Below are 19898 nucleotides of genomic sequence, written 5' to 3' on the forward strand. Positions count from 1 at the left end.
AGAATCTTTTCGTCTTGCGCTCAGCAAGTAACTCACGTCTGTCCCTTGCACTTGCTGCCACCTCTGCCAGCGTACTCAAGGTGCATGAATCACTTTGCCATGCATCCTATCAGTCAATGCTTCAGCTAGCAAAACAAGACAAGCTCACCATTTCGGCCAATGCTTTAAAGCAATTCAAGCAAGCTGTTCTTGACTGCAAGACTTGTGCTATCGCCAAGTATCGCAAGCCATCTCATCCGTCGAAGCATCCTGGCAGTGACAAGCGCATTGAGCCTCTTGCGCTAGTGCATATGGACCTTATGAATCGCAAGGACCCGGATGGTCATACTCCAAACGTATTGGTGGTCGTTGATGATTTCTCTGGATACACCTGGTGGTATCCACTTGTGAAGAAAAGTGATACACTCGACCAGGTAAAGAAGTGGCATGCACTAGTCACCAACCAGTCGAACCACAGAGTACTCAGCTTTCGCTCGGACCGCGGTGGTGAATTCACTGGTGACGCTTTCAGAGACTGGACAGACTCGCTGGGCATTGTGCACACGTTCTCGGCGCCGTTTACGCCCCAGCAGAATGGAACGGTTGAACGCTTCAATCAGACATTGCAGGACAAGACTGTCGCAGCTCTAATCGGTGGAAACCTTAAAAATGCCTTCTGGCGGGAAGCTCTTGATTTCTCCTGCCGTCTCATCAACATGATTCCAAATTCTCGCGGCGTTATTCCGTTTCAGGAGTTGATGGGGAAGCCTGTTCAGCATCGAAGGATCCAGCCATTTGGCTGTGCGGTGGTCATTACCAACAACAACCCAGAAAAGTGGGGTGCTCGCGGCACTCCGGGTGTTTTCCTTGGATATGACGCTGATGGACCAAACTTACGCATTTGGGATACTGGAAAGTCCAAGATTCGTGTCGTGCCTGGCGCAAAGTTTTTCATTGACGAGTTCCCTGGCATTGTTGGCTCACCTGACCCATTATCCTCTGCAGTTCCTGAGTTTCTGCAGGACGTCACCAATGATGAGGGCCATGATGTCTTTCTTGCGCCACTCGTTGGATCACCTTTGCCAGTGGTCTCTTCTCCAAGTCCTGGTTACGTCGCTGGCAGTCCTCCGGAGGAAGTCTTCGTTGCCGATGACGCGAGCATCTCACATGCAGCACGCCAAGTCACTTGGTATCCTGAGACTGCTCGTGCATCACCGCCTTTAATCGAAGCGCCTTCTCCGGTGACTCATTCAAGACCTCAGTCCACATCCTCCTCGCCGGTGCCAGAAAACATGCAACCGGTGGTTCAGCCGTGGAGCATATTTGACACGGTGGATTGTGACTCGTTGATCGAGCCACTACTGCCAGAGGTCGTTGATCCCGAGGTGCTTGAGGTGATTGATGCTGCAGAGCCCATCGATCTTCTAGCTGATACAAGTGTTGATGCTTCTTTCCAGTCTGCTGCGGTCTGGGACTCTGATGGTGACGAAATTTCAGTTTCTTCCGACGTCAACAACCAGGATGCGGGCAACGTACTTTCTCCGCACAATGATGAGGTGACGGACGATGATTTGAGTGTCGAGGATGTGGTTCTGGATGTGAGAGAAACGGTAGTGGGTTCACCTGCTTCTACTGCTGCTCCACGCGTTACTCGCTCAAGTAACTCAACACTTGGCGGGCAAATTGCATCTGACCGAGGCGGAGTCCGTGTGGAACCTCAGTCGTATCAGCGCATGGAGTCTATGCTCTCGAGTATGCCGCCTGAGCCAATGCGTCTGTTCTTAGCAGAGGTGGTTTCCAGACACGGCGTTGACGGGGATGACGATGCTGTTAACCACTTCAACGACAACATCTCATTAGTCCTCTATCTGGCGCGTCACTCTCAATATGAAGATTGGCCATTGAAGGTCTCAGATGAGGATGTGCCGAAGCACTTTGGGGCTGTGAGGTTTTCTCCTCATGCGAAGTGGTTCATCCTTGCCATGGCAGAACAGATCAAATCTTTTGAGGACAACAATGTCTTTGAGGTCTGTATGTTGCCTCCTGGAGTCATACCCATTCGTGGCCACTGGATTTATGTAGTCAAGCACGAGAAGACTGATGACTCGATTGCAGCCTTCAAATCGCGCTTTGTCGCCAAAGGTTTCGAGCAGAAGGCTGGCATTGATTACAAGGAAACCTTCTCACCAGTTGTTACGAGCTCTGCTATTGAAATGCTGTACAGCTTGGTCGTTTACTTTGGATGGTGTATGCGCCAAGGAGATGTCAAGGACGCCTTTCTCAATGCTCCACTCGAAGAGGATGTGTACATGGAGCCTCCACAGGGATTTGACAAGTACAATGGCAAGGTTTGGCGACTGAAGAAGGCTCTTTGGGGTCTCAAGCAAGCACCGAGGGCATTCTACCTGTACATGCGCAATCACCTGTACGATCTGCAATTCAAGGTGGTTGAGGGTGAAGAGTGTATCTTCTGGAAGTACATTGATGACAGGCTGGTGCTCCTTCTGCTCTATGTGGACGACTTCATTGTAGCTGGCACTCGAAAAGACGTTGACAGCACATTCTCCCAACTGCAAGCATGTATGACAATTGACGATCGTGGCTACTTTGACAAACCTGGTGGAAATAGCATGCTGGGAGTCGCTGTCACTCATGTCAATCGCTGCATTACACTATCACAGCGTGTCTACTCAGAACAGCTGATTGCTGAGTACAACATCACTGACAGGATGTGCTTCACAACACCCATGGCACGAGATACGGTCGGCATACTATCATCGAGCACCGCTCCTCTTGTCGTGGAGCATGACTACATCACGTTACTTGGAAAAATGATGTTCCTTGCTTACGGAACGAGGCCTGATATCAAACATGCGGTTGGTCAGCTTGCACGCTACTCTAAACGGGCTACTGAAGATCACTGGAAGGCTGCAATGCGTGTCCTCGGATATCTCCGACACACTGGTGACGCAGGACTGGAATTCAAACACTATCCTGAAGCGGCGCCAATTGTCGCGTACTCAGATGCTGACTTTGCCACTGATGTCAGTACACGGCGTTCTACATCAGGCATGCTCATCGAAGTCTTTGGCAATCCTGTGTTATGGCAATCAAAACAGCAGCCAGCAGTAACAAGCTCGACAAAGCATGCAGAATACGTGGCCTATGGACGCATGGTGATGAAGGTGGAATGGCTTCACAAGGTGTTCAGGCAAATCATGCCAGACATACCCGATCGTGTGGAGACGTTCACGGACAATCACGCGACCTTCACGGAGCTCACTGATGACCCAGTACGCTCTCAAAGTCTCAAACATGCGGACATCTCAATGAAGTATGTGCGAGACCGCATCAAGAGTGGCCACATTGGTGTCACTGAGATTCGCTCTGGTGTCAACCGATCGGATATGTTCACCAAGGCGCTTGGAGCTAGTGCTTTCAAAGATGGATGTATACAAGTTGTCAAGTACATATACATTTACAGAAAGATTGGATTTATGCCAGTCAGCTCAAGACCTTATTTCCGAGTTAAAGCGATACTTGGCGGATGTTCCCGATGCGCCTTCTGGCACCGCGTTCGGCATCGTGAACCGCAGGCTCCAAGCTTACCACACCTTATCGAGCGGTAGAGCGATGGCAGACGATAGCAGATAAAATGCAGATTCCGTAGATACCTTCAAAGCTTATCGATCCCTTCACACCTCAAGAACCCTGTTTCATAGAGACCCGTGCCAATCAAGACACCACGAGCAAGATCGACGCTGCCGCCCGTACTCGTCCCAAAGTACCGTCCGTCATCTTGAAACAAGGTCTGCAGGTCCCAATCCTTGTGATGTTTGGGCTCGTAACGCTTATTCTTTTCTCCAGAACGCTTGGCCACTTCTTTTGGATGCTCAATTTGATGAAGCGACCTCCTCCGTGCAAGCGTGATCCACGATGGAGAGTACAGCTCAGACCGTGCCGCGTGAGGATTGCCTGCCAATTGACGGAGCATTGCGAAATTTGGATGTCCACCCACCACGAGGACATCAGAAGGCTTGCCGTCCTTGGTTTCTGTCGTGACTGCAATATTGTCTAGTGCATAGCCTAGTGGAATAAATTCTCTTTGAATAAGCAACGGAGTTGAACTATTGGCAGGCTGGAAGACATGCACAGCACCAGCGCTGGAGGACATGAAGAGAGTGTTGTTTGAACCCTTGGCCAGACCATTGGGGAAGGGAAGACCAGTGTACGCACGCATATATTCCAGTTGACCTTGATCCTGCCACTGAACATGAGCAATCCAGCCTCGACCAAGGATCGCGCTTCCAAAGGTTTCCGTCATTGCTTTCAAGGGTCCATCCATAAGTCTGGTCCAAGAATGGTCGTTTGTGACGTAGAAAGCATTGTGGCCGAGAGCTGTAATGCCATTTGCACTTTTGATGTCCTTGTGAGCCGGGATGGTCATTCGATGCTTGGCCAGCAGAGGATGTGCAGGATCAAAGGTAAACACTTCAATCGAGGGCCCCGTTCTTTGGTGATTGACCACAAACAAGCTAGTCTTTTCGGCATCTGCAAAGTAATCGATGCCGAGAGAGTGAAAGTCCGAATTGGCTGGAAAATCAACAAGCTCAATGGGTTCAGGGGCAGCTTGCTTTGCGTAATTGTACGCAAAAAGTCGTCCTCGGCCGCTCGGATCATTGAGTGGGCCCATGACAGTATTCCACTCACCCCTGTTTGGGTCACAACTCAGGATCACGAGTCCAGCATCCTTGAGCATGACTTCATGCTCGCAAAACTTGGGCCCATCGGCAGCCGTCATACTGGAATTGCCCTGCACAGTACAAACGACGGGATTTGGGGTGTAATTGACTGGATACGCTGGTCGTCCTAGAGCTCCGGCCGTATGAGCAAGCTGCCACATTGGCGAGAGAAAGACTCGGAAGCATAGCGAGGCAGCCATGAAGTAAGCTGGCAGCCTTGTAGCTCTTGGAGGGGCAGCAGGCACGTTGAGCGGTTTCGCTCGTGGTAGCGAATGAGAGGCTTCCTCAGCAGACTTGCTAGCTTTGGGAGTGGAAGGAGCAGATCGACGAGCTCTTTGCTTGCGAGTGTCCGGCATAGCTGCTACAGTAGAGGTTTTGAGCAAGTAAGTGAGGAGATATGGACACCGACTTGTCACGTCGTCGCTAGAATAAGCGAATTCCACGCGTAATGCGCATCGCGTCGGCAACCACTGTTACACAAGCACAACAAACCCCTTGCACACCAACAAGTAAGCCGATATTCTCGTAGCACGGCTTCCTGGCTATTATGATTGTGCGAGTCGCAGCTCTGCATCGCCAATGATATATGGGCCCTCTGCCTGCTGCTTAGCTATAGCAGCCTTATGAGCAGTGCAAGTGACTGCAACATGCCTTCTGCACCACAATAAGGGACGGGCCGTGAAGACCTTACTCTTTGCGAAGCTACGGTCACTCGCATTCTCATTCAGACCATCGGTATAGACCAGAAGGCAGAGATGCTATGCGGCAAGATTTACGTTGAATATCTGACGGAGGATCCGGTGGCGATGCGCAAAACGGCATCTAGGCAAGTGCAGCCAGACACACCTCTGTCGACCTGCGTTGAAGCGCAAACTGTCGGGCGTCATCCGCCAAGTCAGGCCGCAGTCACGAAGCTTGCTGCATATCACCACATCCGAAAAGTGCGCTGGTCCTCTGCATTTTTTGAACCATCCGAGGAGCCGGATGACGAAGAATCCGTATTGTGCTCGACATCCTTTGTTGAGGTCTTGGGGACTTGGCCTGGGCGAGTGTGATAGCGCGTCGGGATGTTCGCGTCTCGGGTCAAAGGCGCGGTCCTCAAGATGGGCGCACGTGTCCAGGATTTGTATGACTGCGTACTGACCCTCGGATTTACCATAGAATCGCAGCAACCTAAATTGAATACTTGGTGTCCCGGTGGCATTGTTCTAAGCTATTAGTTTGCAGATCTTTCGGCCGACTTTTACGGCTCATTGCAGCGAGACTATTCTCAGACTGATTCTCAGCTTGGTACTGGAAGCTCTGCATACTTGTGAAAGCTCACCTGCTGAGACAATCGCGCTAGAAACGCCAAGTGTCCTCCAAGCCGCATCTGCAAATCTACGACGCAGCCTTCACAATGCGAAGTGGAAGAAGACGGGGGCTCACGGTCCTACTTGGATTAGCGTTCCTGATATACATGTTCTCTGGCTCCTCGAGAGTATCTATCTTTTCTGCTGCTCCCAAATTTCCTCGAGACATCATCTTGAGCCACTCGCCGCTCAGTGACAAGATTACTGATCGCTTCGTCCTCTTTACCGCTCCGACAAAGTTTGATCCTCGAGGCAAAACGGTCGACGGTGGCAAGCATCAAGCCTCCGAAGAGACAGTTCGTGGGAAGCGCACAGTCATCTATACTGGTATTCCAGCGTACAATGCTGTGGCTGGGAAAGACGCAGCAGACGATGCCGAAGTCATCTTTGCCATTGCAACAACCTCCACACGCGTGATGCACGACGATTTCATGCCTAAGCGTTACCTGGCAAACACAAAGACGATGCTACTTCTGGTCATGCCCAATTCAGATCAAGGAGATTCAGCCAAAGTCCAGCGACATCTTTCGGCCGAGTACAATATTCGTAGCTTGGTCTTGAGAGTTCCAGCAGAAGACGAGCAAGACCGCAAATTCAACGTCATGGGCAGCTTGATGGAATTTGCTGCATACAAGGAAGGGCAGGGCGATTACTACACCATCATCGACGACGACGTCTTCATCCCTTCTTATCCTGCCTTCTTGTCGGCCATCAGCGCAGTCAACCCATCGGAAAGTCATGTGATGGCTGATGAGTCCATCACATCATCCAAACGCTCGTCGACCCCGATCGTCATCACAAAGGGTCTTTTGAAACGGGCATCAGCCGGCACCAAATGGGACAAATGCGTGGAAGCTGCTGCAAAGATACGGTATGCAGATAAGAAGCTGGCCAAGTGCATACAGCTTGTGCAGAATCCAGAAGCACAATCGCCAAAGATTGACTTCATCGATGAGCTTTTACTCGAGGAGACCATCAGCGAGCCGACGAGCCTACTAGAGTCAGGGGTGGCACCAGTCTCGATGCGAGCCTTATTCAAATTTGGCGGTCTGCCCATTGACGAGGAAAGCTTTGCAGATGTTCTGTTCGGACGTCTCAAGGGATTTTCGGCTGAATCGGCATTGACAAAGGTGTCATTGCAGAAGGGAGAATACGATTATACGCATGGCTTCTCGATCGTGCACAACTCAAAAGAGCGCTACTTCATCAGCAAGGCCGTACCTTTCAATGAGCCCCTTGGCAAGGGCGAGACTGTGAGCTGGCTCAGCATGCTCTATACAACATCCAAAGGCAAGCAAGTTCAGGTGGACTGGGTACTGAACGGCAACAACCTCGATACTGCAAGGGGAAAGTGAGTGGCAGAAGGATACGTTGCATTCATATAGCTACGGCCGGACAAGCTCAATGAGCTAAGAACTTACGCTGGACTTGCCCTTGTGACTCTCGACGAGCTGCAACTCTGCAACTGCAAACTCGGACACCTTGGCTGTGGAAAACTTGCGCGCCGAGATGTTCTGGTCAAAGAGTACAGCCAACTCACCGGGTGTACGGCCCTTGGGCTCTGGTAGCCTGAAATAGCAGTATACGGCACACAAGAAGCAGATACCACCATAGAAGAAACCGCTCTTGGCACCCCAATTCCAAGCACTTGGGTTGAGCATGAACGGCGTTGTCACATTATTGACGATGCCGACGACGTTGAAAAGATTGCGCGCGAGGACAATGGTTTTGCTGCGAAGACGTGTTGACTGAATCTCAGAGACGAGTGAGTAGCAAATTGGGCCAACAGTGAGGTCGTAGATTCCAGTGTAGAGGAGAAGCAAGCTGCCAATAGCCCAAGAAGGACCAGCGGACTTACCAGCAAGCGAAATGAAGCCAATGGTCAAGAGCAAGAAGCAAAGCACTGCAAGGCCATTGGTGTAGATGGTACGACGACCTAGCCTATTCATGAGAGGCCAAGAGAGAAGTGTTCCGATAGCACCAATACCATACTGTCCCATCGAGAGCGAGAACGCACTTTCCGTTGCGAGACCAGCCTGACGGTAAAAGTATGTCGAGAAGCCCCTATTGTTAGCTTGGTCCAACACAATCATGAGCACTCACATGAAGCTACTTCCGCAAGCTGCTTGTATGGCCCAAACGATGCAGACAATCTCTGTACGTCGACGATCCACTCCCTTGAAGCAGTCGAGGTAACTGGTGCCAGCAGAGATCTCACGCTCGAGGTCGTTGGTGTGCTGCATCATCGCCACTGTATCGTCTGCGTCAAAGTTTGGGTTGCCCTGAGCTTGAAGACGACGGAGGACAGCTTTTGCGTCATCAATACGACCCTTGCGTACAAGCCAGTAAGGAGACTCCGGAGCAAAAATAGTGCCAATGAGAATTGGAACCGGCCAAACCCATTGAATGGCGAAGGGAATCCTAAAGGGCAACTCGCTGGAAGAGGTTTGCGACATGTGTAGTAGAGAGCGAAGGATGACGGAGCCAATAAGCTGGCCAATGACCCAGCACAAGTTGGTGTAGGTGGTGAGGTATGGTCGTAGCTGTGTCGGACAAACATCTGCAGCGTACGTCGTAGTAATGGTCTGGAAGGCTCCCCATCTGAAGTCAGCAGTTGGTCAATGGTCGACGAGGACTTACGGCAAGCCAAGCAGGATCTCGCCGGTCAGCAGAGTCGGGAGGTTGGGTGCAAAAACGGGCACAAAGACGAAACAGATGACGGCAAGGTGACTGGCAATGATAGTACGCTTGTAACCGAAACGTTCAGAGATGACACCAGCGGCAAATAGCCCGAGAATCTGACCAATGGCGACACCGTTGCTGAGTCCCGCTTGCCAGGGAGCTGGGATTTCGTAACTACCGTTGGCTTGTCTTGTACCGTACTTGCGCTGAAACGAGGGGTATGCGTAAAAGTTTGCAAGCAAAAGAGTGTCATAGCCCTGTAAGTTAGCCAGGTCACGAAAGACGGAGCTCGGACCTCCATGATGATACTGGATGAGAGCAATAGACACCATAAGACGGCAGACTTGTAGGCCTTGAACGTCTCGTATAGGGGCATCTCATGTTCCCTCTGTGCGGCTTGCATGGCATCCTGCACAAGATGCTTATCACTCGCAACCTTGCGTTGATTGAGAAGCACACTTCCTCCACCTTGGATCTGAACAAACTCGACATGATCGATTGCACTGCCGTTGCTTTTTGGTATCTCGATGGAGTCCGTCATGATGCTGGCAAAAGTTTGCGTGCAAAGGACGAAGAAGACCCTTTATAAGCGTCCCCATTTTTGCGGAGGTGTTGAGTGCCTGCTTTTCAGGAGTACATAAAACTGGGGAGTCACGCCCGTCAGGGTGCTTCGTATCGAAAACGAGTCGGTCCGATTGAGTAAGGCCTTAAGAAACCCCGGAGCCTGACCTTTGAAAAGTGCCTGACCAAACCAATAGTACTAACAGCGATAGGCTCACCCGACTTTGGTACACGTAGTGTCACAATTCACCCGATTTGGGGCGCAATTCAGCTCCCAATCCAGGCAATGGGCTCAAAACGTAGTGCGACACGTCACTGGAACGTAGCAAGCAGTGAGGCACCTATTATCGGTGCTGTTTGAGTACTGGGAGCGGTTTGCAGGCTTGCGAGGCCCAGCACTCTATCGGGCAGACCTCACTTGTACCAGGCACACCAAGTATCGGAAGCAACGGCTCCGATGCGTCAAGATCAGATGCATCTCGCCCTCAGGAGGCAGCAATTGCGTGATGGCAGCGTCTCTGTGCATGTGGCCAGCAGAGTGTCTTGTCGCGTGTGGTGTCGTCCCAGCACTTTTTTGGAATCCCGCGACTGCCGCCAACAGCAACTGCGCAACGTCCGACCCCAGGCACTCTGCACAGAAACGCGGCCTCGTGTGGCTCCTCAGCTACCACTGGCGGCCTTGTTTGTCGGGAGATGAGCGGCAATGCCTTGTTCCCTAGAAGTCCATCAGTCCGCATCAACGTCGAGGGTGCCCGGATCGTTGAAGACGACGACACGCCGCAGACCGGTCGCGACATACAGTTCCCCTTTCACGATGAGGCTATCAGTCATATAGCGGTCGACATTGGTGGATCGCTGGCCAAGGTCGTCTACTTCAAAAGTGACCATGATTCAGGCGTACGTCTCAACTTTACGCGCTTTGAGACAGCCGATATCCAGGATCTCATACATTTCCTTGGCATCTTGATTGAGAAGCGGCGCGCAGCGAGCCTCAAGCACAGCAACATCTGCATCATGGCTACTGGCGGTGGTGCTTACAAGTTCTATGAGATGATCAAGCAAGAGCTTGGCGTCAACATCTATCAAGAGGATGAAATGCAATGCCTCATTGTGGGCCTCGACTTCTTCATCAATGAGATTCCAGGAGAAGTCTTTACCTTTGGCAGCGAAGCGGAGCCTATGAAACTCAATAGTGATCCAGTACAGTACCCGTACCTGCTCTGCAACATCGGTTCCGGCGTATCCATGATCAAGGTCTCAGGGCCAGACAGCTTTGAGCGTATCGGAGGTTCTTCTCTTGGTGGAGGTACTTTGTGGGGTCTGCTCTCTCTCATTACTGGTGCCAAGTCTTTTGATGAGATGCTGGACTTGTCTGCCCAAGGCGATAATACAAAAGTCGATATGCTCGTCGGCGATATCTATGGACAAGGCTATGGCAAGATCGGACTCAAAGCAAGCACCATCGCGTCAACTTTTGGCAAAGTTTTTGGCATGCAGAAGCAACACGAGGTGGGCTTGCGGAATACAAACACATCGACAGATGGTCCGGGCTCCCGAGCCGCTTCTGATGACTTTGCCAATCTGGATTCCCATAGCGAGTCTCAATCGGCGAGCGGTCCACGCCATCTCGACCCCTCTTCCTCACTCGCACTTATGGGCCACGAGCCAGACTCCCTTTTTGGACCTGAAGATGTTTCGCGTTCCTTGCTCTATGCCATCTCGAACAACATTGGTCAAATTGCCTATCTCCAAGCACAAAAACACAGCATCCAACACATCTATTTTGGTGGCTCCTATATTCGTGGTCATGCACAAACAATGATGACACTGTCTTATGCCATTAATTTCTGGAGTGGTGGTCAAGCACAAGCCTACTTTTTACGGCACGAGGGGTACCTCGGGTCCGTTGGCGCCTTCTTGCTCAATCCACACGCGCAAGAACTCTCAAGTTGGTCGAGGCGCGGCAGTATGGTAAAGGACGAGAAGCCCAAGCTTAGCAAAACGAGCAATGCTAGACAACGAGACGGCGCAGACTCGGCAGTAACGTAGACTCGTGAATTATGCGGAGAATGATATGACAGCATAGAAGGCCTCACTTACAGCGCCGCACGCAATTCCAAATGAATTTTATGTCTGCATACTTTCGCCTTGCTTCTCTGCCTGGTATGCCACAATTCATGTAAAGTTGAGCTGCTGCAAATCACCTCTAGACTGGTCGCAATCGAGATCAGTTTATCGATGTCAAGCATCATGACACGACTGACACGCCCGAACAGACGAAGAATTGTTTGATATGATTTACGAATACTGGTGAAGCATGGTGAACGATCGTAATGATAATGTGAAATGTAGAGCTTACATCGCTTTGCAATTCTCCAAGCGGAACTTGACATTCCCATCCTTGTCCAGTAAACCATTGGTATTGGCACCGTCAATCGCGGAGTCCCAGAAGACAGCCTTGATGGTGTTTGCGCTCGCCACATCTCCTTTTGCGCACCAAAACTGCTGCCAGTAGAGCTGTTGGTCGGTCGACGATGCTGATCGAACGCTAGTCCAGGGCGAAGCCCAGCTGACACCCGCCACCACCACTGGAACATCCGGGAAGGCGGCCACCAGATCGTCAACCGTATTCACAAGCGAGGCAGTGATGACATGAATATCGGGGTCGTCGATTGGCACACCGATATCAAAGGGAAATTCGATTTGCCCCATGCCTGTCAGCTTCCTATACTCGTAGAGCCAAGCAAACGCAGACGTCTTGAATGTAGACATGACCCTGCTACATGCGCTTGGACTGATGAATCTACTGATAGCCACGGTGGCCATTGCAGCCTGGATATCTTCAGCATTGAGACCACCGTAATGCTCAAGGGAGATACCGGCTAGGTAGTCACAAGCCTGGCCGAATTTGATTGAGTTCCTGACCTGGTCGACAATGTAGCCAAGTAAAACACTATTCAACGTTTCTTTGCTAAAGTCTCCGTTTCCTTTCAGTGTGTCGTTTCCTTTAATTGTGGGGATTTGGAAGTCAAACCAAAGACGCATGTCAGAGATGTCACTTGCTGCCAGAGCATCGATCGCGATATCGAACACCTTGCACTTGTCGGACGAGGACAAGCGCACGATGATTTGACTTCCATCTGTAGGCTTTGGGATGTTCCTTTCGATGAGCTTGAAGTCTGCCTGGTACTGGGCGACATTCTTGCAATCACCAGTGGAGTCATGAGTGTCGAGCACATACCCAATAGACAGCGCTTGACAAGCACTGAACGTAGCAATGAGGTTCACAAAGCTTCCGACAAAGATATGTGAATGCATGATGGTCACAAAGACAAAGCAAATGATTCCTGGATGTTCTGCAGCTGGTCTTTGCGCTCAGTCGTCCCTTCTGAACTTCAATGCCTTCGCGCGGGGGTCCAGATTCCAGAATCATGTCGATGACAAGCACATGGCAGCGTCATAGCCCCGTACATCAAGTTGTTCCCATCTCGGAAAAATGCTGACTTGTCGCTGTGTTTGTAAGTCCAATGTATCGCAACCTCGCGATGAAATACTGCGGCATCTCCAGGGGTTTCGCGGTCTAGATCAGGCTCTGAGAAGTGAGCACTCAGCGAAAGCGTCCGACGCATACGCAGTCGAGCGTATTTGTCGGCATGTGCGGCATTTGCTTCTTTCGCGCCAGTGCTCGTTTCGCAGCCTCCATTTGAGATACACTTCAGTTCTTAGCCATTGCGTCCTTCGTACACTTGTTGAAACGAGGTTCAGCTAATTCTTGAACATTGGAATTGAAATGAAATCTGAGCCATATCGCATGTCATGCCAGAAAACTTGGATGCGATAAGGAGTCGGCGGACTCTACAGCCAAATCAAGCAGAAGGGGCAGACTGAGGGTAAGGAGCAGTGACTTGGCAGTCACAGTCAATTTGCCTGCGACGATAATGTACAATTCAGTACCCAGTAAGCTGAAGGCATTTCAACTTCAGACTGCCTCTGGCCTGTCAAGTCGCAGGACATACGGTCGGTCTTTCGACAAGGAAGCGATCGGCGTTTAGAGAAGCTTTATACGCGCATGAGCTGCAAGTATTCCCTGATCAGCTAGGCTAGATGTGCATTTGGGTATGCCCATGACCGGCAGAAATCTGTAATCTCACATACACCAGGCTTCTGGAAAGACCTGACTTTCAGCTCAACCCATGAACACGGTCTCCAGGAGTGGAGAGCGGCCCAGCAAGCAGTACCCTTCTCAGCTTTCTCATCATCCAAATCGAAGAATTTGATTAAAGCTACGCATGTCTGCGATACCAGCGTCGGTAGACTACGGGACCCGTCGACCTCGAGAGTCCAAATTGGATGTCGTTCTTGCCTGCAGCATATTCAGATGCCATTTTGAAAGCTCAGCAAGGCAACAAGGCCGCGAGGCCTAACCAGAGTGACCTTGGACAACTACTCACCATGCCCTTTGAGCCTACCATATTAGACCAGAAGTAGTTGAAGAGACAGGCTGAAAGGGTCATTGATAGGTATGATAGAGATACGGACGAAGAAGGGGCAAACTTCAAAATGCTAACACTCTTGTAAGAGGAACTTGGGTTTCCCTTTTGGATTCAGCAAGCCGTTCGACTTGGTGTCATCGATGATCGAGTCCCAGTAAACGGTATCAACGCTGTTTCCTTTTGCAAACTCCCCTGTTGGACAATTGAACTGCTGCCAGTAAAGCTGTTCATTGGCCGTCGATGCTGCTGAATTGACCGAGCTCCAGCCAGTGCCTGCTACCACGATTGGCAACGAAGGAAATGCGTTCTTCAGCCTGTCGACCGTGTTCAATAGCGAGGAAGTAGCATCACGGACGCCGGTCTCCTCAGATGACACATCGTGGGGAAATGCAACGTGCTCGACATTGCGTGCAAGCTCCGTGTACTGCGAGAGCCAAGCGTCTGCAGAGGTCTTGAATCCTGTTTTGGTTGCACGACATGCCTCTGGTTTGTTTGGATTGAAACCAATGGGGGCGCTGATGCTGATTTGGTTCAATGCTTGGGCGATGTCCTGAGAGTTGAGGTTGCCGTAGTGCTCAAGAGAAACGCCAGCCAGGTGGTTGCATGCTTTGCCATATTTTGTCTCCACCCTGATATCATCGACGACAAAGCGCAATATCTCATTGTTGACGGTCACGTTGCGAGAATCTCCTGACTCTTGAATAGTTGGAATGTCAAAATCCAGCCAAAGACGAAGGTTGGAGAAGCGTTGAGACTCGAGAGCAGAGATTGCCGTATGTAGAACTCTACAGCCAGACGATGGCACCCGCACGACAAGGTCCTTTCCATCTGCAGACCTAGGGATGTTTTTTGCGATGGCTTCAAAGTTTTCTCGAAATTGGGCAACGTCCTTGCAGGCGCCAGTGACGTTCCGGGCTTCGAGCACATACCCGACAGACATTGCTTGGCATGCGCGGAAGATAGACCCGATGGTCAAGAGACTACCAAGCAAAATTGGCGAGTGCATGTTGGAGAGGAGAGAGGACTGAAGAGAATTGAATTCTCTTGAGTTCTGTAAAGGATGAGCCTCTGCATATCCATTTATGGTGTCTAGAGGCCACGTGAGCGAGTCCCCTGAATATTTTTTTGCAATTGACGACAAACAGTAGACATGTTGACGAGGTCTGGTGCTGTCAAGTTGTCAACGAGACAATCGACCACTCAGTGCGTTGGTCAAATCGAAAGACTTGTCGTCTTGTCAGTGCCAATATCTGAGTGCAAGTTCGGGAACTGGCCGGTCCGATGACAAACAAGAGCCGCAGTAAGATCAGAGGACAGAAATTGGTGCAGGAAATGACTCGTCGCTGTCTTGGCGATGTATGTAGCGATGCGTCGCAAATTGGCAATCTCATGCTTGGTCTCCTGATTTGTCTAGACTCTAGACTCTAGGGCCTGCACTTCAGAGTCCGGACCTCAAGTCTAGACTGAACGAGACAGAGGCAGTCATCTAGCAGCATTACAAGACAGCGCATCGATTGTACGCTCGATTGTCGTCGCTCAATTGACTGTAGATCTCTTCTGCCTGAAATAGTCCCGGATGTTACATTTCATGTCTGCTGGCATATCATTATATGATCATGAGACATGAGCTGGCGTGTAAGGGGATCGGCGTGGGATACACTTGCATTGACTGCGATAGTCACGCGCGAAGCACCTGACAGGGGTTTTGAATTCAGAGTCTCTCTCGCATGTCAGCTTAAAGACACGATGCATATTCATTTTGGCCGGAATCCACGAGCAGGCTAGATTCTTCGAACAGCTCAGCAGCTTCCAGCAGCTTTGCTCTTCAGCTGCAGCTATTGTGCATGAGCGAAGATCATTTCTTCAGCTTGGACATCCTAAAGATACATCTTCTTGACGAGCACAGTTCTCACTGAAGTGATGCAGGGAAGTGGTGCTTTGTAGCAATAGCATATCTGCAAAATGTCCAGAGAACTCAATCAGCCCAACAGACGCACGAAGCCCATGTTCGTCCAAAGCGACCCCTGAAGTCTGCTCATTGCGGCTTAGACCGAGTCGTGAACACTAGCGGTGCTCGTCATACCCGCATTTATCAACTTGGTCTTTCATAATCTTATACTATTCAACATTTCCTTTCGTGGTGTGATGCTGAGGAACAAGCTAGAAGCATATGCGGCATGGCAGCTGATCTTTGCAGTAGTGAATCTAATGATAAGCCTACTAGATGAGCACTCGCAGTTAGTTGTCGCTGGTGATTGCGCATAGGAGTTGCCTGCTGGAGACTGACGAGCACGAGGAAGGAAAACGACGCAGGAGCACCACAGAGTGACCACTACTGGCCTCGGACACAAGACGGGCTCTCTGTACAGTCACTGCACCTAGTCAGACAGTCGCTGCATCTAGTTATTGAGTGCACAAGGTTATTTGTCAAGGTTCAGCAAAGCCCACGGGGACTGGTTAAAATAGCCCTAGAGCAGACTTAGCAAAGGCACTCTAATACAACAAACAAGACGCGACGAGCACTCCCTACCTCACTCTAGCTCACTGCGTCACCCTTTCCCTTGTCGCATTCGACAAATTCACAGGCCATGAAGAGTATCAGCAGCTTTTGGAACTCGCTGACAACAAACGATCGCCATGCAGAGAAGCGACGGTCAAGCTACAACCCTTCCTTCACCAGCATCCGAACAGGTCTCGTTCACACGGATTCAAGCATGAGTGTAAACAAAGCATCGCCTTATAGCAGCGTCTACGGCACTCAGTCACCCAACGCTAGTCAGGTTAATTTGACTACGGGCTATACAGGCTCCAGTACGGGTCCACGCACATCAGGCGGTCACTCAAGTGGTGGCATGCAACTGCAAGACTTTGAGAATGGTGTTGCGCCTCCACCTCCCGTCTCGGATTCCTGGCGACGCATCGATCATTGGGCAGAGGAGAATTATCCGGAACTCTACGATCAATTGTCATATGGCGCGACTCAGGCGGATGTTGATGAATTGGAGCATGAACTGGAAATGACTTTACCGGGAGATGTGCGTGAATCGCTCTTCATTCATGATGGACAAGAGCGTGGTGGTCGTCCTACAGGACTCTTCTTTGGCGTTGCGCTGTTGGACTGTGAAGAACTCGTGGATGAATACAACCTTTGGCGAAAAGTCGCTGCTTCGTTGCCGCGACCGGATGAATACCCAATGCTCTCGAAGAAGCCGACTCCGTCCATGTCTTCTAGCCAGCTACCGCCTGCATCGGGAACTGCCGCTGCATCTGCTCAAGCGAATGGCAAACCAGAGACTGCACAGCAAGCAAGACGACCACGTCAACAAAGACAAGGAAGTCGACCGGAAGGTGCTTGTCAGCCAGTCTACTCGCACCCGGGTTGGATACCGCTCGCCAAGGACTACATGGGCAACAACATTGCTATTGACCTTGCTCCAGGCCCACAAGGTAAATGGGGACAAGTAATTTTATTCGGTCGTGAATGCGACATCAAGTACGTGGTGGCACCTAGCTGGGCTAGCTTTTTGAGCATGTTTGTCAATGACCTCGAATCTCCCAATGTCGTCATGGATGAAGATGTCGGCGTGGGCGGTGAGATGGGACAACTGCGACTGGTGCTGGATCAGCAGGAAGAACACTCTTACATGGAAATTCTCAAAGCGCGTGTGCGTAGACGCGAGCGTGCCATTCGTGGTCTACAAGGCGGACATGACGCCAATAACAACAATAAGCGCAACAATGGTAAAAGTCGTGCCGTGTCTCCCGGTAAGCCACGCAGCGATGTGAATGGTCGTTTACCACGTTCGAGTTTGGGTGTGGAACGCAATTCAACGGACGTCTTGTTGGCGAGTCCTGTGGTTTCTGAAGGGCAAGGTGTCAAGTTTCATGAAAAGCAGAGTGGTTCATTATTATCGCCTGCTTTGCCAGTGCCTGCTTCGCCTGTTGTGCAGTCGGAAGAAGCAGCCTCAGAGCACAAGCAAGCTTTGGCGACTGAGGATGTGCTTGCTGCACCTATCGTGTCGGGCGACGCAGCAGAGATAGTCAAGGAGGAGACGAACATCGCCAGCAACGACAAGGATACTTCCCTGAACGTGAATCATGTGGGCACCGAGCTCATGGACGTTTCGCTTGACGATCAGGCATAGAAGTGACGCTAATGAAGAACAAGGCCTGATGCACAGCATCCTTCAAGGCAATTCCTTTGCAAATAACATAATTGCCGTACTGCTTTTAGCCAATTTCAATGAATGCATCATGTTTAGGGGTTACATGTATCGGGCACTGTACAATCTTTAACAGCTCGCCATCGGTCGCAAAGGTCCTGGCGCAGGGAAATGCATCAATTGATCTTGAATCGATGCGGCAAATGTATCCGCCTCTCCCGTCAGCGCCAACAGCTCCTGGTCCAACACATCAAGCTGTGCAAGCCGAGCCTCCATATCCCGGACGGGTCCAGTGGCCTCAGACTGATCGAGCGTCTCAAAGTCATCATCCGACACACACCCGAAATCATCTGGCAATGGATGACGGATCGTCTCAACAGCCAACCTCAAATGACAACGCAATGCCTCATTCTCCCGCTCCAATCGTGCAATCTTATCTTCAGCAGCTTGTGACATGCGAGCAATCATACGCTCGAGTGCTTTCGCTTGTGCTTCGAATCGTTGTAATTCCTGCTTCTCGCGCTGCGAAAGAGCAAGTTGACTTTGCATCTCCTTCAACTCTTGTGACATTTTCGCTTGTGTTGCTGCAGCAGCTGCTGCATCGCCTGCACGTTCATGCTTTTCGTTGACTTTAGCATGGAGACTAATCTTCTTGACGGCATCCGCATAGCGAAGTGTTGTGAGCGTTTCTTCATAGTCTGCAGGGGATATACAAGCAATCATGGCAGTTTTGCTGTTGCCGCCAAGTGAATCACTCAGTAACCACGTCAAGATTGAGTCTCGATAGGGAACAACTGGAGGCGCAGAGACATGTCCTACAGGCGCTGTGGTGGGTCGCGCAGAAGGCAATTCGGCGAGTCGTGAAATGACTCTGCCGAGGGTCGTTAGGGACTTGTTGATATTAGCACCTTCACGCAGTCGTTCACCTGTCGCACCAGTCGCTGTGGCACGTTCAGATCCCGCCAGATCAACAAGCCTAAAGCGAGATGTTTTGCCGACCACATCTGCATTGGGTCCATCCGTGACCGTTTGCTGAATTGTCAATGTGAAGACGGCGTGTGAGCGAGAACTGGTGTCATTCATCTTTGTACTCGCCGTCCGTCGTACACTGTTGCCGAGTTGCATAAAGGCATCCACATCGCTGTAATTGGACACGTGAAACTCAGAGAGACCTTCGAGGTATGGACCTGTTTCTGGGGATTCGCGAACACGGAGCGCTTTCCGTGGTTGACTGCCACTTCGCAAATCTCGCGCCAACAACAAATCTGTTGCAGTTTCGTTGTATATCTCATAGTAGTTCACAGAGACTTGAAAGGTGGCGTGGGAACCCTCTGCTGATTGTCGTTGGCTGATTTTATCAAAGATTTCATTACAAATACGCGGGACGAGTCCAGGATCGCTTTGCGTGCCAGCCATCGAATGTGTCTTGCCAGAACCCGTCTGACCATATGCCAAAATGCAGCAATTGTATCCCTCCAATGCATGCTGTACAAATTCTCGACCAAGGCGATCATGTAGTGCCGCTTGTGGAGCAAAATGTGGATCTGCCTCATCCACCGACCAGAGCGAGTGATCAAACGTAAATGTCTTTTGCTCCTCGAGCTTACGTCGTAATGCGCGCGCGTTGGCTGGATCTTGATCGTCTGTGGGTGGATAGATGGTTGTCGCTTGTGTAGAGGGATGCATCTTGATGAGACACCGCGCGTTCCTGGCGCGTTCGCGGGCATTCAGCGGACGCACTCGGACTACAACACGGATGGACGTGTTACAGCTAGTGAGCTGAACGGGAGCCATATTGGAATGAAAAAGAGAGCGATGTAGCAAAGCTAGAAGGACAAATGCAATGAAGCAGAGAAAGTGAAGATGAAGCTGATGAGAATTGTCACTTCTCGGTCGTCGCGCTGTTTTGTCAACAAATTTTCGAAT

The 19898-nt window shown here is 50.8% G+C and overlaps 9 protein-coding genes across 9 annotated transcripts; 3 read left to right on the top strand and 6 right to left on the bottom strand.

Moving 5' to 3' along the window:
- Positions 1-510: 510 nt before the first annotated feature.
- On the bottom strand, positions 511-1000 carry BCR37DRAFT_377182 (uncharacterized protein). Its single transcript, XM_040868752.1, has one exon. It carries the CDS (start codon positions 950-952, stop codon positions 752-754), a length of 201 nt encoding a protein of 66 aa, XP_040726985.1. The 5' UTR covers positions 953-1000; the 3' UTR covers positions 511-751.
- A 2475-nt stretch (positions 1001-3475) lies between these two features.
- BCR37DRAFT_240059 (uncharacterized protein) lies at positions 3476-5145 on the bottom strand. Its single transcript, XM_040866547.1, has one exon. It carries the CDS (start codon positions 5075-5077, stop codon positions 3656-3658), a length of 1422 nt encoding a protein of 473 aa, XP_040726986.1. The 5' UTR covers positions 5078-5145; the 3' UTR covers positions 3476-3655.
- A 1035-nt stretch (positions 5146-6180) lies between these two features.
- BCR37DRAFT_391280 (uncharacterized protein) lies at positions 6181-7428 on the top strand (the record flags this gene model as incomplete). The annotated part of the gene is made up of 1 exon (XM_040870985.1): positions 6181-7428. One exon carries the CDS (start codon positions 6181-6183, stop codon positions 7426-7428), a length of 1248 nt encoding a protein of 415 aa, XP_040726987.1.
- Positions 7429-7482: 54 nt separating this feature from the next.
- On the bottom strand, positions 7483-9296 carry BCR37DRAFT_344595 (general alpha-glucoside permease; the record flags this gene model as incomplete). Its single annotated transcript, XM_040867570.1, has 4 exons — positions 7483-8137; positions 8177-8674; positions 8714-9012; positions 9051-9296. The coding sequence occupies 4 exons, from the start codon at positions 9294-9296 to the stop codon at positions 7483-7485; spliced, it is 1698 nt and encodes a 565-aa protein (XP_040726988.1).
- A 713-nt stretch (positions 9297-10009) lies between these two features.
- Positions 10010-11630, top strand: BCR37DRAFT_402040 (type II pantothenate kinase; the record flags this gene model as incomplete). Its single annotated transcript, XM_040871884.1, has 3 exons — positions 10010-10825; positions 10982-11264; positions 11593-11630. 3 exons carry the CDS (start codon positions 10010-10012, stop codon positions 11628-11630), a joined length of 1137 nt encoding a protein of 378 aa, XP_040726989.1.
- A 41-nt stretch (positions 11631-11671) lies between these two features.
- Positions 11672-12634, bottom strand: BCR37DRAFT_391283 (uncharacterized protein; the record flags this gene model as incomplete). Its single annotated transcript, XM_040870986.1, has 1 exon — positions 11672-12634. The coding sequence occupies one exon, from the start codon at positions 12632-12634 to the stop codon at positions 11672-11674; it is 963 nt and encodes a 320-aa protein (XP_040726990.1).
- Positions 12635-13879: 1245 nt separating this feature from the next.
- On the bottom strand, positions 13880-14815 carry BCR37DRAFT_385934 (uncharacterized protein; the record flags this gene model as incomplete). Its single annotated transcript, XM_040870400.1, has 1 exon — positions 13880-14815. One exon carries the CDS (start codon positions 14813-14815, stop codon positions 13880-13882), a length of 936 nt encoding a protein of 311 aa, XP_040726991.1.
- A 1323-nt stretch (positions 14816-16138) lies between these two features.
- Positions 16139-18415, top strand: BCR37DRAFT_377189 (uncharacterized protein). The gene has a single exon (XM_040868753.1). The coding sequence runs from the start codon at positions 16398-16400 to the stop codon at positions 17952-17954; it is 1557 nt and encodes a 518-aa protein (XP_040726992.1). The 5' UTR covers positions 16139-16397; the 3' UTR covers positions 17955-18415.
- BCR37DRAFT_239948 (P-loop containing nucleoside triphosphate hydrolase protein) lies at positions 18028-19889 on the bottom strand. Its single transcript, XM_040866546.1, has one exon. The coding sequence runs from the start codon at positions 19764-19766 to the stop codon at positions 18102-18104; it is 1665 nt and encodes a 554-aa protein (XP_040726993.1). The 5' UTR covers positions 19767-19889; the 3' UTR covers positions 18028-18101.
- Between the last annotated feature and the right edge of the window lie 9 nt (positions 19890-19898).

This window comes from Protomyces lactucae-debilis (assembly GCF_002105105.1).
Source record: "Protomyces lactucae-debilis strain 12-1054 chromosome Unknown BCR37scaffold_4, whole genome shotgun sequence".
Classification (NCBI taxonomy): Eukaryota; Fungi; Ascomycota; class Taphrinomycetes; order Taphrinales; family Protomycetaceae; genus Protomyces; species Protomyces lactucae-debilis.